Source organism: Dermacentor albipictus, chromosome 1 (genome assembly GCF_038994185.2).
Source record: "Dermacentor albipictus isolate Rhodes 1998 colony chromosome 1, USDA_Dalb.pri_finalv2, whole genome shotgun sequence".
Taxonomy (NCBI): Eukaryota; Metazoa; Arthropoda; class Arachnida; order Ixodida; family Ixodidae; genus Dermacentor; species Dermacentor albipictus.
In genome coordinates this window covers 80776878-80795907 of record NC_091821.1, presented here as the reverse complement: position 1 = coordinate 80795907, position 19030 = coordinate 80776878, and the positions used below count along the sequence as shown (strand labels likewise).

General features: G+C 43.9%; 1 protein-coding gene across 1 annotated transcript in view; it reads right to left on the bottom strand.

The window, feature by feature from the left end:
• The window catches only part of Flo1 (flotillin-1), a 98176-nt gene that overhangs the window by 63877 nt on the left and 15269 nt on the right, over positions 1-19030 (bottom strand). The window contains exons 5-7 of the mRNA XM_065439113.2: positions 15784-15903; positions 12424-12519; positions 4463-4582 (exon numbers count right to left, since the gene is read on the bottom strand). Of these exons, the coding sequence (XP_065295185.1) occupies positions 4463-4582; positions 12424-12519; positions 15784-15903 (336 nt within the window). The remainder of the gene's footprint in view (positions 1-4462; positions 4583-12423; positions 12520-15783; positions 15904-19030) is intronic.

Here is a 19030-nt window from a genome sequence, read left to right as displayed (position 1 = left end):
ATCAACATCAACATCATTTCGACGCCGCATGGACGCCGTGCCGGAGAGCGTTGTGGCGTCGTGCAAGCGAGGACTCGGGTCATGCCGAAGCTAGGATAAAAAAAGACGCCGGGTGCTCAGCATAGAAGAAAAATTAGACATCGTCCGTGCTACCGAACGTGACACGAAGAAGTCGGCGCTGGCCCGCGATATGGATCTGCTGTTGACTATAGTGTGTGGCATTTGGAATGTGAAGTTGCTCGGCAGCGCTGCTGCGACCGCGAAGAGATGTCGGCTACGAGGTTCGACTTTTCACCATCGCTGCCGCTGTTGTTTCCGAAGTGTCAACTAGCGACAGTGATGAGGACGACACGGAAAGCGACAGCACAGGCTATTCAGGCCCGACAGTGGCAGAAGCTGCGCGTTACGTCAGCCTCACGAATGCGATCGTCGCAAGGAGAACAGGGGCGCGATAACGTAACTATTCCAAACGAAAAGTTTTCCGAACTCCGGCACCCGGCAATGAAAAAGGCGCCCCGGGACTTATGCAGCACTACTGCGCGCGTGCACGGAGAATACGTAACGCCAACGAGGAAAATGCCGTACGAGTGTTTGCCGAGAGGAGGGGGGCTGGCTGAGAAGCTGGCACGCAGCTTCAGTAAGTTTGAGGCCGCTGTCGTCGTGCTAGGCCGCCGCGATATCAAATGAAAATAACATTTATGTCCCGCGAAGTGCATAAATACTGCATGTTTTTCCCCTTTCATCGCACTCTCTCTGAGTTACGTTTTCGACAGGTAAGTGGGCGATCTCATGCTATTTCGCTTAAACAGTACTACCGTTTAGTACTGTTTGATCCGCACCGATGGCACCGGCTGTTGGAATCTCAGCGATGTCACCAGCTGTTGGAACCTCAGTGCTGACACCCGGTATTGCAATCGGACCGCTGGCGCCCGTTGTTGCAAATGGGTCGCAAGCCCCAAGGGTAGCGTTGGCCTGGCGGCCTGGGGCACACTGGAAGCATCCGAAGGTCCCAGCAAAGCATGGGGCGACTGCTAACAGAACAACTTGTTTATTCTAGCATCGCAAAGAGCGGGCGGTCAGGTCGACCGAAGTAGAGAGACGGGAGAGCACGTTACTCAACAGAAGAAAACGGAGCCTCTCTCCTGGCGTCCGGGGGCAGCTGCTCTTATACTCTCGGAGTTGAGAGCAAGAGGGAAGGTCATGGGACGACACCACGTGACAGCGGCGACGGACGGACTGATAGACACGTTGGGACAAGGAGGTGACGCATCAGCCGGGCCGGCGCCGGACAGACCTCCTCGCTTCACACTGGGGGAGCTCCTCTCCCCGGCTGCCGCGCTTTGACAAGCGTGGGCACACACACACACACGCACACACAAAGACACGTGGCACTGAACATGCCGGGACGCGCTCGGCGGGGCGCGCTCGCGGCCGCTCCGAACGGGCCAAAATGTCCGCCGCTTGGAACGAAGCTCCGGCGTACGTTGCATCCGCGCTGGCTTTACCGCGCGTCGTAGGCGAAACGTAACAGTACGTACTTTTTCCGAGCTCCGGCCGACTACGGTTTAACGAGGTTTCACTGTAAACGGTCGGCGACTGTAGTAGACTTATTATAGGGAGACATATACCAGAATTTTTTCAGATTATTCCTAATAAGTGAGGGCAAGTCTCGCGAATAATATTTCTTCTTGGCTGCGCCTAATGCTTTACAGTAAATTTGTAAGCAATCCTCGCACTATTTCCTAGTTGCCTTTCCTTTTTTTTATGTTAGCAATGGTGCAGCAAGCCATTTTAAAAATAGCTGTGCCACTCAAGTATACACCCGCAAGGCTACTGGGCATGGGAACAATGCCTGTGACGGCGCGGGTAGACTCCTTAAGCACCAAGCTCTCCTGCACAACCCCAGGTCTGGGAGCACCGCTTTCATTAAATCGGCACATGAGAAGGTCTCCCAACTTGTCGGCAACCCCAAGAATGTGGCCCTGCTTCACGCGCCTGCTGCAGACATTGAGGAGCATCGTTAGCAGGAGTCAGTGGAGTGGAGTCAGTGCTGCGTGTGCCGGGAATTCAGTCATGGCATGTGTGAATATGTGCCCATGATCAGTGAAGCAGACATGAACTGTCTGTTGTGAGAACTGCTGCTAGCCAGCTGACGGTGATTAAACCCTTTTGAATACTAACTGCAAAGGACAGGCACTAAATTTGTTCAAGCATGACAACTAGTGTCAAGCTTATCCTCTCTTGGGTCTGCCCTTGCCACAATAAAAAAGCTAGGTAAGCCTTCCTTCATTTGTGGCAACTGTTGCCTTTTCTTTTTTTGAAAGAGTAAATGTTAACAAAACAAAATGAGTCATCGCGGCACTAAGCCAGCATGCTCAACAAAGCCGACGCCAAAATGCGATCGCTCTACAAAATTTGAGCAAGAACGGTGCAGCAGTGTGCGCAAAATCTTTTTTTGAACACGCGCACACACACACACACACACACACACACACACACACACACACAAGCGCGTGCACATGTGTGTATGTGTGAGTGTGTGCGTGCGTGCGTGCATGAGTGTGTGCGTGCATGAGTGAGTGTGTGCGTGCATGAGTGAGTGTGTGTGCATGAGTGAGTGTGTGTGCATGAGTGTGCACGCGCATGAGTGTGCACGCGCATGAGTGTGCACGCGCATGAGTGAGTGTGTGTGCCCGCGCATGAGTGAGTGTGCGCGCGTGAGTATGTGTGTGTGTGTGTGCGCGTGCGTGCACGCGTATGTGTGTGTGCGCGTGCGAGTGAGTGAGTGCGTGCGTGCGCGAGTGAGTGCGCACGCGAATGTGTGCGTGCACGCGCGAGCGAGAGTGCGTGAGTGCTGCGCGTGCGTAAGTGAGTGCTGCGCGCATGTGTATGTATATGCCATATTTTGTGAATAAAGCACTCATGTCGCACTCATGTTCTGCCCGACATAAGTGGACTTATCCAAATGGTTTTCAAAAATTGGAACTGCCTTTCATTTTATTTGTTGAATTGAGTTTTTGGGAAAAACTTGTTTAACTATTTTTCTTCGGCTCTTATGTTTAATGTAGGAAGATAATTTATGTATATGTTGCGAAGACATTTTATGTTTGACACTTATTTCAAGTTTCTGTGTGAAATAGAAAATGTGCCAAAATGCATCAAAGTTATAAAATCTTTCTGATTTGGGCCATGTTCGGAATTTTAACATTTTTTTCATTTATGGACAGCATACAAAACGCATGGAACTAATTTACTGTGAAGTGTATTAAAATGAGTAGAAGAGGTTTTTGACGCAATGTTCTTAGTTTGCATTTAATTCAGCTGTGAAATTGGAAAATATTGTGGTAAGCAATGGCAGGACGCTCGCGCTGCCACCTTGAAATATTTTTTTGGCTTGCTGGGAACGCTTTTCAGGAATAAAAACTTGAGTTCCCTGGAATTTGAATATTCCTACATGACATAAAAAGATCAGACAAAACAAAGAAATCAAGTGAATATGCATATTTGATCTGTCGTGGAATCACCCTGATGTGATTACATACCAACCCCTTATGCCAGCAGTTAGGATATGCAAATTTCAGCATTAGTTTTGTGTGCTCTCTGGTTAGGCACTGCATCACCAGATGTCGCTACCACCGTTGTGCCTGCTGTACACTGCTTTGGTTACCCAGCAAACCACAAATAGCAAGAAGTTTTTGGACATGCTAAATCTAATGCCGAGATCATGCTGCATCATAAACTTCTGTCCAATCAAGCATTAAAATGGTGCAGCAATGCACAGGTTTGTCACCAGACTAGCAGACAGAACAGGAACACAGATGGCATGGTAGATTGTGCGCTAGTGTGAGTCATAGGTCTGCACACTCACATGATCACCAAAATCGAAACCACGACTGGTCATGAGATACGAGCATATAACTAAACAATCGTCATATGCTGAATTAAATGCGTTTCTTTAGCCTGATCACTGGGTCAATAGCTGCTCATCGAGCACAAAAAAACAGAGCCCAATGAATTTTGTGTCAGTACTTCTTTACCAAGTAAAATTGCTCTACCAATGGATATAACGAACCATATTTGTGTCAAACCAAAAATATAGACCATTGCACACCGAGCATATCAAGGACAATGAGTCTCATGAGAAAGTTCACCAGCTTATGCAAAAGGCACTGCACTAAATGCCATCTGACATGCACAAGTGGCATCAGTGCACTGAGACTAACTATTTGAAGCTAATGTGCTCAGATCTCAGCTGGTGTTCTAGGGCACTTAAAATGTGGGCATCAAACCAGGCTCAGACTAATGTCTTAGCAACAAAAAACAGCTGCTCCTTGACAGGTGAAGTGTAATCGTGGTATATAAAAATGCAACATTTAGAGGGCTTGATGGCTACCATGCTTTGTGTATGGTGCAATGGTATGTCATTGCACCAGAAATACGCTAGATAACAAACATCACTAACCTTGGTGTTAACCTCCATGTCATAAGCTGCTTTCTTGAGTTCAAAGTCACGTTGAGCCTTGGCTATCTCAGTGTCATTGAGATAGCGTGACGCCATGCGCTCTTCCTCAGCCAGGGCTTCCTAAGAAATAAGGGAACTGGAGTTACTGTTTGCACTAACATGCTGTACATACAGTACCTGTCTACTGTTAAACCACACAACAATCTACGTCAATTATAACAGTCACATTAAAAATATAAATTTTTTCACTGTCACGATGCAAAAATAAGTTGCATATAACAACACAATTTTGATCCAATACAAAAATGATCAAATTCTCACTTCGATGCAACTGGTTTTCAGAGCAAATTGGCAACAACTAAATACCTCTAGGCAAATTATATTATGGATTGCAGTCTAAAATAACACCCTGCAGTGTGCCTGATTTAGTGTTCACTTTCATGCAGTCTAAATGGCTGCTGTCTGCTTTTGTGACATGACCAAAGGCAAGGTACATTTTCACTGAGCTGAATCTGTCCTCCAAACCAAGAATAAATTTTGAAATTTAGTACTTTGAATAATGCATAATGCATCTTTCCATTTATTTGCTGTTTGAACGTTTAGTTTAAGGCTTAATTCTTAATACTTTTAAACTATGCAGCAGCTCCTATGTTGGAGCAATGTTTCTGCATTCTACCGGGATACCCCATACATAGGATTGAGATGCATGAAACATGGGCTCTGCATTAAATTTCTTGCTCTTCAGTCAGCATTGTGAGGCATCAAACTCAATGTGTCAGATACATAAATATGATACATTCAGCATTACAAGGTTAATGCTTAGTTCAGGTACAGTGCAATCCATTTCATAGTAATGGCTTATAACAATATTGTTCATGACAGTCAGCTACTTCAGCAACATCAATTTTTGCAATAGATAGGCAGAAAGCAAACCTAACAAGAATTTATTTACACCGCATGGACTACAACAAATTTTCAGTTTACATTTTTTTTCTCTTGGTAAATGGGTTTCAGATAAGATAAAACTGAAATTCTGCTAAACAAGCCATGCTGATGTGGGCTATATTATTAGTGTAGGCTACCCTAACTAAGGGAGGGAAGCACAGCGGCAGAGCAGACAATGCATGAACTTATTTCCCAGTGCATGTGTGCATGTCTGTACAACAGCCTACTACCGTAAAATACTGAGAGATGCCCAACCCCCGAAGGATAACCCACTTCTGACTAAGCTCCTGGTTTAAAGTAACTGATAATTACCCACCTAAAAGTTACGCACAACACTAAAAGTTAGCCCACCTCATATTTTCACTCATTTTCTTTCGAATTTAGATGGGCTATCTCTCAGGATTTTACGGTAAGTGAGAACCGGTGGCACTCTTTTGAAACACGGTACCTGCTGCTGCGTGGCACCACTGATCTAGTACAATCTGCGAGCAGAAATTGCCAACTAAGCACACATTGCCAACTATCACTGATCATCTTCCCATACTTTTAACTTTCGCTGCAAAACTACCTCACTATAACACTGCCATTTTACTTCTAGCTTAAATCAGGACAACTTCAAGAATACAATTCATGATACTGACTGGACTTCCATTGGGAACTTGCGTGATCCTCAAAGAGCACTAGAGAATTTCTGCTCCTTGTTTCTTAAAGCTGTGTATGCAAATACTAAAACTGTAAATGCAAGAAAATATTTAAATTTCCGCATAATTCCTGGTTAACAAAAGGTTTGTTAACTAGTATGCGAAAGGAAGATAATCGATATAGAAAAACTAAAAATACAGCCATGCAATGTGTGTCTAAAACTTGGGTATAAAAATATAGTAATCTGTTGAATAACCTAAAAGAATGTAAGAGACTTTATCATGAAAAACAAGGAAAACAAGGGAAAGGCGGGAGATGGAAATTCAAGACAAGCAAACCGAGAACAAGGTGAAAGCAGGAGCCAGCATTTCGACAAGTGGTCTTTTCTTCAAGGCAACATATGCCTATATGACATATGTTGCATATATAGCATATGTCGCACAAATCGTTAACAACGCTAATCACTAAGCTGAACAACGAATTGACCAAAGTTATTCAATGATGTTTTTTAAACAACCAAATTTTGAACCCGCTTAAAACTCAGTTCACGATTTTTAAAACATCTCAAAGAATTCTCCCTTATCTACCGCAAGTATCCATAGGCCATCGTTTAATCCCAGCGGCTGATTGTGTAATTTTCCTTGGCATAAAATTAGATCCTACCTTGGAGTTTAATAATAATATTGCTTATGTTAAGCAAAAAACTACTTTTGGTATAAGAGCTCTCATTAAATCTTGTTAATTTTTTTCTGTTCACGCCTTATTGTCTTTATACTTTGCATTCATGCATAGATCACATATGGCATTACTTCGAGGAGAAATACAAATAACTGTCACCTTTTGTCCATACAGCACATTCAGAATCACGCCATTTGCATTATTACCAACCGTTATTTTTACTCTAATGCTGCTCTGCTCCTTCAAGCTAACTTCATTCCTCCTATATCAGGCTTGTTTAAATTTCATTTGCTTATCACAATTTAAATTACTTTACAGCTTGCGTTCCAATTCATAGACTAGGTTGTTCACAAATACCAATAGCACTAGGTTTGCCCATAATCTCAACTTTCTATTAGGTACCTAAACGCAACACGAACTATGGCAAAATGACTTCCTCCTTCTCGGCGATTAAATTGTGGAATGACTTACCCCATGCCCTTACACCAAGATTATTGCATGCATTCAAATATGAACTTAAAATTTCATTTTGTATAACTAGTTGTCGTGATTAATTTACTTTGTATATAAATTGTGTACTTCATCTGGTAAATAGGTTTATACAATTTAGATTGGTAATGTACGAAATTTTTTATTTTACATGTATGGCTCCTTGTATAAAATCGAATGTGTTCCTTTTCACCACTTCGCTCACTTTTTATTTACATATAGATTGCATAATTTTACACTGCTGTATTAATTAATCATTTTGTACCAATCTTGTTAACCAAGGGTCCCGCTGCAGTCTGAATTTGGGACCCTCGCCTGTGTACTACTAACAACCAACTATATATCTTGAATGAATAATAAAGTGAAACTGAATTCATACTTTGCTGGGACACCTGCTATATGCATTTGTGTGAGCGCCTTTTCATGTCCATGCCATTTCTGGTTGTGCACGCAGTGAATGATTGCAGCGCTTAGCTTGCAGAGTCAACACAGTGACTGCAGGCAACAGATTGGCACTGTGTTTTGATTATTACAGTAAAACCTCATTAACCCTTCGAGGGTCGATTTTTTTCGCCATATGCGACTGCCAAGGGTCGATCTTTTTATTGCAGATTTCAATTCTTCTTAGGGACTTATTTCGAAAAAAATTTACCGTGATTTTTCTAGATTGACCGTAAAGTGAGACAAAATTTTTGTGTTGGTATATATGCACTCTTCATTCATGAATAACAATAAAAAAGGAAATAAACTTCTCAGAATTAAAAACGTTATGCATTGTTATGCACATAGTTCAAGGCTTTGAAAATCCACACACGAGAATATTTTGAAAGCCTCAAATGTTCCTGCTCTTACACAATTACGTACGCTCATAGTGTAATCGAACTGCATAGGTGCGTGCACTCAAGAAAATTGGTTGTGTGCCCATCAAAAAAAGCAACACGTGTGACAAACTTCTGCTAATCTTCATCTTATCGCCAATCAGCTAGGGCAATCAGTTTTCGCCAGTCCTAAAAAAAAGAATAGAAACGGAAACGCATGCACGGTGGCATTCTTCCTATGTGCACCCCTGTGAGCACTAAATGAGCGAGAAATAAGCGGTCGCTTTTTTGAGCGATTAGGAACAAGATAGCCATCAGTTTCATAAGCGCAAAAAGCCAAAACCACCAGTGAAACAAAATCCAAACGGCTGCCCACCTGCGCGCGCGCCAATGCGTGAGCGGTAGTATATAGATGCACGGGAGCAAACTAGCGCTAAAACAAACGATGCAACGAAAACTGTGAGAGGTAGGCACGCGAAAAAAATTCACTGTATTCCCACATAGTGGCAGCACATGACAGAAAAGAAAAGGTTAAGAAATTGGCGTGCTTTTTAAACGTACAGACGGCGCCGTAAATATACGGCATTGACTATTTTCGGACTTGTTTGCAGCACCGTATATTTACGTCATTGACCGTCAGAGGGTTAATACGTACCTGCTTAGTAAGTAATACAGGCTTAAATATAGTCATAATGAATCCTGCACCCTGCCACCATTGAACTTAACATATTGGCTTACCACTTAAGACAAAGTCGCTCCCCGCATGCCAAACGTTAGTGAGTAGTAATTTATTATACAGAGCGTACAAGTGTGGAATTGGCGAAATGCTTGTGCAGACTATGGATAATGAAATTGCGGTGCACAGACCTTCACCACCGATAGTGAGATCAAAACATGGTGGCCATGACGTGCTTCCTGCTCTGGTAGGTTCTGGTGCTTCCACGTCGTCCCCAATGACAACGTGCAAATCGATGATGGCCCTTCCGTTTCCGACGCGGCACATGCGTTGACCATCGTGACCACGTTCGCAAAGAAATGGGGCCTCAGAGAAACTGGCTTGTGACCTTATTGAGTATGAAGATGCCATCTTTGTTGCAAGGTTTCCATGTCCTCGAGCGAACATCAGATTTTTTACTGCTTGCTTGCAAATAAAACATATCTGAGTGTGTTTGAGTGAGAATTAAGACAGTTATTTTATGTTCGGTAAGTCTATGCTGCTCATCTGCCATTGTCGGTTAATTAGCGCGAGTTTACTTTCACCACAATCATATTACATTGCTTTGACAGAAGTATATCGCTTAGTGCATATCCAATCCACATACTCCGCCAACTACGTTTTAATGAGGTTTCACTGTAAAATCCTGCAATATGCTTCCAATTCCACTAATGCACTATATATATCAAATGCACTGTCGAGAACTCAAGTGATACTTTACAGCGATAGGGCTGGCAACAATAGGCCATAATGTATTCTGTAAGATTTGATCAAGTTGACTGTCCATTTTGCATGAAACTTGAGGAGAGAGTTTCTCCTTTTGCCTGTGTCATGTTCACTAGTTCAGTTCCAGCCAATCAGCAGCAGCTGAAATTGACAGTCGACGAGGTGGACTCTTACAGAATATGCACACTCCCAGGTGCACCTGTCAACTTCTCTGCTGAGCCCGCCACTCTGCTTTTCATGCATATCTGATTAATAATTATAAATTCTAGGGTTTTAGACACCAAAACCATGATCAGGCAGGCCATAGCAGAGGGCTCCATATTAATTTCGACCATATGGGGTTCTTCAATGTGAACCCAATGAACGGCAAAAAGGAGTTTTTGCATTTCACTCCATGAAAATGCGACCACTGTGGCCTGCATTTGATCCCGTGCCCTCAGGCTTAGCAGCGCAACACCAAAGCCACTACGCAATTACAACGGGTTCTGATGCTTATTCACATAGGCATCATTGTACCCATGTGGAAGCAGCAATCATTGGTACACCTGTCTCTGTACATTTCGAAAAGGCAGATCTCTTGTGACACATTGCAGTGTCAGCCACACTGCAAGGTGATAGCACAGTAAGCTTTTACAGTGATTCCACAGGCTAATAACCTCCTGGAGGTCAAACCCATATTGTCGATGCAACAAGTGATATTGCAAAACTACGTCAACCACAGCACAGGTGGGGCATGATTAACTGTTATCAAAATGTCACCAGATTCCAGTGGAGCGTGAATAGTCTTCGCTCTAAGAGTGCGGATTTTAGAAGACTGGTGGCTCAGCTCTCCTTTCCAGTGTTATGTATTACAGAGGCCAGTGTAGACAACACTTTTAGACTAGCTAACTACGTTTGTTTATACATCCTCTCGATCTTCAGGACTGAGCAGAGCGATCTATGTTCGAAGAGACCTGCCCTCAGCATTATTAAGTGCCGCAGCATCAGACATCCCAGAATACATAGCATGTGAAGTTCGGTTTGGCCGAGTAAATGTCACAATAGTCAGTGTTTATCTACAACCTTCTACAAATATTCCACTTTCCACATTGACGAGACTCTTTTAGAAATACATACATAGAATATCACTTAAAGTGGATTGCACTGTACAATATTCATTTGGGGTAACCAGATTTACAGGTTGTGAATATTGCAAGTTGACAGCATTGTACAGACCTTTTACCCAAAAAGTTGGTACAGTTGAATATTCGAGTACCACAAAAATTCCATTGTTATAACCAATAACTGTTATAACCTGGTTGCATGAAAAAAAATCGAAATAGGAGGATGGAAGAGCTGATGTGAGAAAAACTATAATGGCGGGGATGCTGATGCCCCTCCCCATCCACCGTCTATTTCCTTCATCTGGCTGCCGATTGTGTTCACTCGTTTAACTGCTTCCTGGGTGCTCCGATCGCGCGTAACAAGCTGCGGCTGTCGGTGTCAAAGAATGCCACTGTTATAGCTGCAAAGAGGTGACACGATTGTAACTGCAAAGAGGTGACATGGGTGGCAAGCGATATGCGAGCACCGCTAAGGCGGTGCTTTGGTGGCCCTGAAAGGGGCCTTTTAAAAATCGCGAGAAGGCTGCTGCGGCAGCCTGTCAGCATGAGAAATCCATAAGAAACACTGAGGAGAGATCGCCACAAGCATCTCACCACATACTTCTCACTGGCTTGCACGAGAAAGGCCTATGTTCATCAGCCTTGCACGCTATATGCGATGCTTGCCGACATCCTTCTCCAAGGCATCCAAGTGCTCCACATAGTGAAGTGGAAGGTTCCTCGCAAAAACAAAGCCCCGGAGGGACTGAACCATCTGTCGAGCCTCCTATGAGGACAACGTTGAGGCAGCCTGCCCAACCATGTCATCGCTGCCATTGTCGCCGTCGCTATCTGATGTAAGCACATTCTCAACAGTCATCTCATCAATTACAAGCACTTAGTTTCCAAATCTATAGCCGCGCCCTTTCTTTTCACTGGCAACGTCATGCATTGCCGATGCTCAGCAGGTGGATCAGCCATCTTCCGTTTTGGCAGAGAGTCAAGCGAGGCTGAGAAACCACGTGGCCAGGAATTAAGCTGTTCGCAGAACTGCACTGAATGAGGAGACAAGTGGTTTTTGAGGGAAGGAGGAAAGGCTAGCACTATCTTCTGCAACCTTTGTGGGAGCATGGCTCAGCGGCAGCAGGGAGACGGCGGGGGGAGTACAGGATGAATGAGGAGCCAGTGAGCAACATGCGAGCAATCTGCTTGGTGGCGCAGTTGGTGCGGTCCATTCGTATTTCGGAGGGTGGGGCGGTGTAGAGCTATGGGTACAGCCCATTCGTGTTCCGAGGGGTGGAAGGGCAAAGGAACACAGCTGCGCGGATATGGCTGAAAAATGAGTGCGCGGCGGCTCTTGGAGCAGCGGCCCGTCGTGCAGCAGCTCGAATTTCTCGTTTTTTTTCTTTTCAAGGATTTCGCATTTCACTACCTTTCAGCTTGGACACTCAGCAGCCAGACTTCATCGTTATAATCGATAATGCCACATCGGGACCTAGTAGCACGTGGGTTATTTCCCCATGGAAAACATACAAAAGTTGACAGTGCAGCAGCTTCTCATTTTTACAACCGATATATTGTTAAAACCGGCATCGTTATAAGTGGGTTTGACTGTACATGTGAATTATTGCCTGTGGGAGAAAAATCCATTTGGAAGACATGAACAGATGCTCCGATTTTCATAGAAGGCGTGACAAGCAGTACTTATCTTTATATTGATGTGCACTGCAATTTTGAACACAGCTGAAATACCCTGCATACACTTTAAAGCTCATGTCCTTGAAGTATGCTAATCCTACATTTCACATGCCTGTTGAAAAAGTAAACATAGCAGGGTCACTCTACATACAAGCCATAGGAGATCACCTTGATCTGAGAGTCCCTCTGTGCTTCGGCTTCTCCAATGCGGGCGTCTCGCTTGACCTCTGCCGTTCTGGCCATACCCAGTGCCCTCAAATAGCCCTGAAAGAAAAAGGAGAGAGAGAGAGAGAGAGAAGAAAAAGAAGAAGCGACAAGTACAGAGCTATTAAGAGCGTACACTATTAATAAATGCGCGAGCGTTTTCCATGATCACCATGTTGAACTATAGAGGAAATGTCAGCTTGGCAATATGTATCCTGTGTATGCCTTGTGCAAGTAGGTAGAGTAAAGCAGCTTGAGCTGGAATGTTTCGGTATTTGCTTTTGTGAAACACTGTAGGACTGCATGCCAAATGTGTACAAATGTGCATAAACAGTGTGTTTATAAGCATGCATGACCAGAAGAAATTGGGTAAGCCACATGAATAAAGTAGATTTTTGTGGAAGGGTTGCTCTTCCTGAATTTTGGCCCGGGTTTTTAGGGGCATGATTACTACACGAGTGAAAAGTTACCAATTGGGTATCTGCATTGAAAAACATATGTGCTTTCCCACTGTGTCATGACCATGACAAGCATATACATGACCACTGACTTCTCTATCCTGATTGCTGGTACATACCATATTTACTCTACTCTAGTGCACCCTCGATTGTAACGCGCACCTGTTTTCTGCGACCAGAAAAAGGAAAAAATATACTCTCGATTGTAATGCGCACCCGTTTGCCGTGACATAAAAAAAGAAAAAAGTCCTTTACAGTACTGCGCACCTCATTCTTTCATACAGAAATACAACTTTCTCTCATTTGGAAAAAGATTTACGCCCAATGCACTAAAGTTGCGATAAATAAAAAAAGTCGCAGTTTCGCCTGAAAGGCGAAGCATCGATTACGATAGCAAATTAGTAGACAGCTATACAAAAAGTAAGGATAGTAGTTTTATTGGCCGCATAAACTTTTAAACATTCACTGACCAGCTAAATTAACAAGCATGGTGTCACATGCACACAAGCAAACGTGAACACGTCTCGCTCAATGACCGAGGAAACTATCAAAACGCTGGAGCGAGGAAATGTAGCAGCAGGAGCGAGGGAATTCATCTTTGTGTGGCCTCCCGCTCCAACATGAACTAAGTGACGAGAACACAGCGTGGTGCGCCTAGATGCGCAGACTCTTGTCTTTATTGCAGATCACTTTCAAAGATAGGGGCTACGCCGTACGTAACAACCACCAGTGCAGAACGCCTCTCCTGTTTGCGTCAGTCCCGCACGCAAGTTTCGGGAACTCCAAACTTGCCCGTGATGTGGCCCGATTTCCGTTCGCCTCCGCGCAAGTGATCGCTTTCCTTTTAATTGCGGCATCATGATGAACTCGGCATGTTTTTGCAGTCGGCACTTCCATGCTGATAGAGCAAATGCAGAAAACAGGAAGACGGACAGTGCACTAACCTAAGCCGAAGGAAGCATTGCCTAAGCACATGTACTGCAGCACATGGAGGAAGCTACGGCAGCTAGGCTTGAAGTGCGTACGAAGCGGCCATTTTGAAATGCCGATGGCGATGTGGTAATGCAGATTTATGGTTGCACTAGATTTTAACGAGCACACAATTTTTAGGCCCGTTTTATCAGAAAAATGTGTGTTAGATTGGAGTAAATAGTAAATACGCTAAGCCTTTCACAGTTCACCCCAGAAACGCACAGTTCAAAGGTGAAGCCTGATGTGCCGCACACTGATGTCCCATTGTGCCACGCTGTGTGCGATGAAAAAAACTTGTCATGTGAAATGTGAATTAAATGTTACAGTTCATACTAGCTGCATACATTTCAGGAGGCATAGGAGTGACGAAAGCTTACAGCACAAATTTATGCAATGGAATGCAGCAAATTTTGGGTAAATAGTGCACGTGCAATCAGGGTGGCATGCACCATCAGGCACTGCTGATGAAAAATTCCATGGGGTGTCATGCTGCACAAAGATATTAACACAGTTTTAAAGTACAACAGGACAAGCCGCAGGCGCGCCAGGATGTGAATCTCATGTCAATGCTTTTCATTTGGCAAGTTTTCCACTAAGTATCCAGTGTAAAAGCAACAAGACTGAACAGGATCCTCATCTGCTGTGTGATGTGCTTTTATGCATGATAGAATGTGTAAGGACTACTGGAAGAGGACGTACAAAGAAACAGATACACAGAGACAGCACTGTCTCTGTATCTGTTTCTATGTCCTCATTCAGTCGCGCTTACACATTCTATCATGGATTCAAACCAACTAGCCCACCAACGTGTTTTAATTAAGTGCTTTTATGTACCACACAGATACTATGTAGAGATAGTGTGATAGTGCAACATTCACCACAGCCTGCAGCTGGCAAGGTGCACACTCAGGAAGGAGGCAGTCGCCCATTAATGAATGCTTTCCTCAATACATCATAAATATTTAAAAAGAAATTAGAGGTGCGGGCGTGGTCTTCACACAATATAATATATGGTACATGAATATTCCATAGATTATTTTACAAGCACTATGCTTAACTATTTCCTTGATTGCACAGGACAGCAAGAACCAAAGTTATCCAGAGAAAAGATGGCACAAACTGCATCATGAGAATGCATCATGCACATTTCATGAGCGTAAATCACAATGGGATCAATCCAAGCCTAAGCCTTCCATCCAATTGGCCAACCTTGTCTGCAAACACAGCACTGATCTCATTTTATCAGTGCACTTAACACACTGTATGACCACTAAATGGCAACAGTGGTTGAGCACATTATCAGCTGGCTGCACTAAGTTCACTTCATGAAGTCAATGCCAGTGGCTCAAAGCAAACCTGAAGTTGTGGAGAACCCAATGCATGGCCAGAACACTATACTCGCAGACAACTTTCTGTGGCTATAAAGGGAAAGCTACGGAGGGAGGCGCACTGAAGTGATAGCACTTCTGAAAAAGAGTCAAGTGTTTTTGTCCACATTAGTCTAGGATGGGGAAGGGAAAATAAACACCTCATTAGCAACAATTAAATAAGACATAACACACTACTGAATGTAAAAGTTTACTTATTTTGCGGCTTTACCTTTCAGCGCCTAGGCAAACACTAAACTGTCACATGTGGAAGCTTCACCGTCTGTTCCGAGCAACCAAAAGCACTGTCGAATGCTGGCAGACTACTTGGTGCGGTAACATATGTGCAAAAGCTCTGCCCGCATAGCTTTCCCTTCATAGACACAGAAAGCTGTCTGCGAGTATACCACATTTCCGACAGCTTATTTAAACAAATGTTCTCACAAATCATTGTTAAGCAAAGTAACAGTGTTTCTAGCTCTGCAACGGTCCCACACATTTTTTAAAACTAAAGAAATTTTGCATACCTCGTCATCGCTGATGTCCTTGATGGTGTAGGATACCACCGTGATGCCCATGTTGACGAGGTCGGATGAGGCCACCTCAAACACCTGCTTGGAGAACTTCTTGCGGTCTTTGTAGATCTCCTGAGGTTAAGAATGACAAGCTTGTAAAAGCTCACTCACAACTGTAAAGCATCTGATTGCTAGTTGAATAGCTATAATAGCTGAGGAGATGATTTGCCTGCTGACATTGCAAATTACCCACTACTTATCAATGTCCAGAGACTACACTTTACACAGTTGGAACAGGTGTATTTCTAAACTGTAGTTCAAACTGTCAGAATTTACTGTGCTAGGCTAGGTTAGGAGTACTCTTTAACGTGTATGTGATACGTAATCATGAGGGAGGCTACCAATACTTCCAATTAATTTCCACAGTGTGGCCAGGCAATGCAAACAGTCCAGATATTTTATTCAATAGGTGTCATAGTGCAAAGCAGTGGATTCATTGGCAAGAATAGGTGTCAGTGCAGTTCAAATGCAACAAGCCAGTTTTCTCTACAAGCAAAATACTCCCACGCTACCATCTATAGAAAACTCCCAACATTCACTCGGCTCCATGCACAGCCGAGTGCATGGAGCCGAGACAGCCAACAGCTACAGCTTAATAAGCAGCTTACCGCTACTTGCTCCACTAGGCGAACTAATGATTCATCTTTTGAAGGTTCTCTAAAAGAACCTTCAGGCTTGTGGAGTACTAACATGAAAATTGTTTAGCCGTTTCTGATTCAAAAAGAAGCTACTGACAGAGTAGCCATGGTATAGGACCACCAGTCCACAGCAATCACGTGTTACTACAGCACAAACCACGCGCACCACTGCGAGTCCCTGTGGTAAATACAGCTTGCGATCATGAGGTATGACTGATCACTTATGCATACGACATCGAATGCAGCACTTAAACAGGAGTACTAGTGGCCTCAGGTCACAATGCCCGACAAAGCCAGGCGAGTCAAATGAGGTAAATAATTTTTCAGGTGGCTTAAATGCAGTGAGCCACTCTGAAACCAATTTTTCCATTTAGCCTCACTCCATGTCTTTTTGCATTTCATACTGGATAAGAATTGATATAGAAGGAGTCCCTGTGAAAGCTCTTGCCAGTCTGCTAATTTGGCAGGCAGGTCAGAGCCAACCTTCTAACAAGACATTAGCCATGCAGCATTATTTCTGTAAATGCACCCCTTTTACATTTCAAGCACATTCAAAGTGCCTTTACAGTTATCCATTAATACAGCGCCAAAGAGCACGTCATACACACAAAATAGACTTACAATAGTCTATTTCCACAGTTAAGTTTTATAAGCATTAAACAGACTACTTTATTATAATGCATCCAATCAGAGTCTCGCACTTTTATTGGGGAATCCTACTAGAATGGAATGACTATCCATGATAAACATTTGTGGTTTACGTTCAATGTTGAAACGATAAGCCTAATAGGGCTAGGTGTCAGTTGAAATTTTACGCATGTTTAGTCGCCAACCTTTAGTCAACGCAGCATTCGTTACTCTGATATACAAAAACGAAGCAAAAACAGCAAATTAAATCTACAGATTTTATTTTATAAGGCGTAGAAGGCCTTAAACAGCTTACTCAATTTTTCTTGCTAGCATTTCAAGATTGCATATTCCACCTTATAGTCAGCTATTGCTAAAGGGGCCCAGAACCACTTTTTATCGAAGTTGAGAAATGCACCTGAAGTTAAAATAGACTATTTCAGAGATACTTTGCCACAGAAAGTAATTCAATGCATTCAGCAAAAGCGGAGTTATTGGCAATAAAAAATGCTGTTTCGCCGTGCATCTGGTCATTCAATGCCTTGCAGTGCAAAGGCAACGGCGGAGCTGGGTGTGCCCACAATGCCCTGCCTACTCAAAGTCACTGTGGCACGCAGTTTATATTTGATTTTGGAGGTTCACGGAGGCGCCACTACTTCCGATTTTAGCACCTACTGTTAGCGGAATCGGAAGCCAAGGCTGGTAACTTAGGGGAAGGAGATGGCGGCCGCGAAGGAAGGCAGTCGTCACGCTGTTGTGAACTCTTTCTTTTATTTATCTATTAAAGAGCGTCCTTCTTTAAAAACCTGTGTGTCTGCGAAGAAATTCCGAACACTACGATGTGCCAAACTCAGGGGCTATTCCTCAATTTCCAGTGGAGTTCACAATGTGTCATCCCTTTGCTATGTTACAGTGTATAGATAGCTATTCATGGCTTTCCAACACCGAGTGGCAAGTAGCACATTTCCTTTCACGCTTATCTCTATGGCAAGCACATTTTGAGGGTAAAAGAAAACACTATGTTTTCTCGTAACAAGCTTCGACCATGATGGTGACACCTCGAAGGTGTGCAACTCGGGCAGCATATGACCTGTTTCAGTCGTACAGTAATCCCTCGTTATAACAAAATCGCTTGGCTCGAAATATCACTTTGTTTGAAATTTCTTCCACTCCCAACTCAAACGCATGCATTTTAGGCCGCATTACTCAAAGCGGCTGACATCCGAGCATTGAAGCGCCCGACATCGGAGGCGGCGAAGGCATCACCGCCTCCGAGTGGCAGCGACCCTTTTGTGCATGCAATGTCAAATTATTATTGCCGATGAATTAGTCTCCTGCAGGCACTGAACACACCAAAAAAGTATCAAACCCACAACCAATGACCGCCTGCTAATAGGTACCAAGCGAGTGCTCCCAGCTATTTACAGCAGAGTGAACAGAAGCTGTCAAATTCCACGGTGCATCACACCCAAAACGTTAACCTCAGTAGCAATCACGTCGTTGGTGTCCCCTGTGATAGAATCCACACGAAAATAAAGTTTTCCCGACGCTTTGCGATGCCAGAAAACAGCAGTCTCTTGGATGCCGAAAAGTGGCCAAAAGACCGCAGGCAGACTTTTTCCGTAGAATTTCACGGGGTTCGCTCAATGAACAGTTTTACCGTTCTAAAGAGCGCTTCTGGCACTGAAACGTGCCGAAACGCACTAAAGAGGTGTCCCTCCGATTGTAGGTGCCATGTTCGACGCGAGGAGCTATGTTAAATCTGGAAGATGACTTTGGGGAAGCTGGTCTAGAAATTTGCTCGTCGCTCACCATAATCAACCTGCATCGCAATAAAACAGCGCCCCTAGCTTCATTGTACTTCTGACGGTGAAAAAATGGACCAATAACTTGCCGAAAACGCGAAAAATCCGAGCATCACCAGTGGCGAGTCG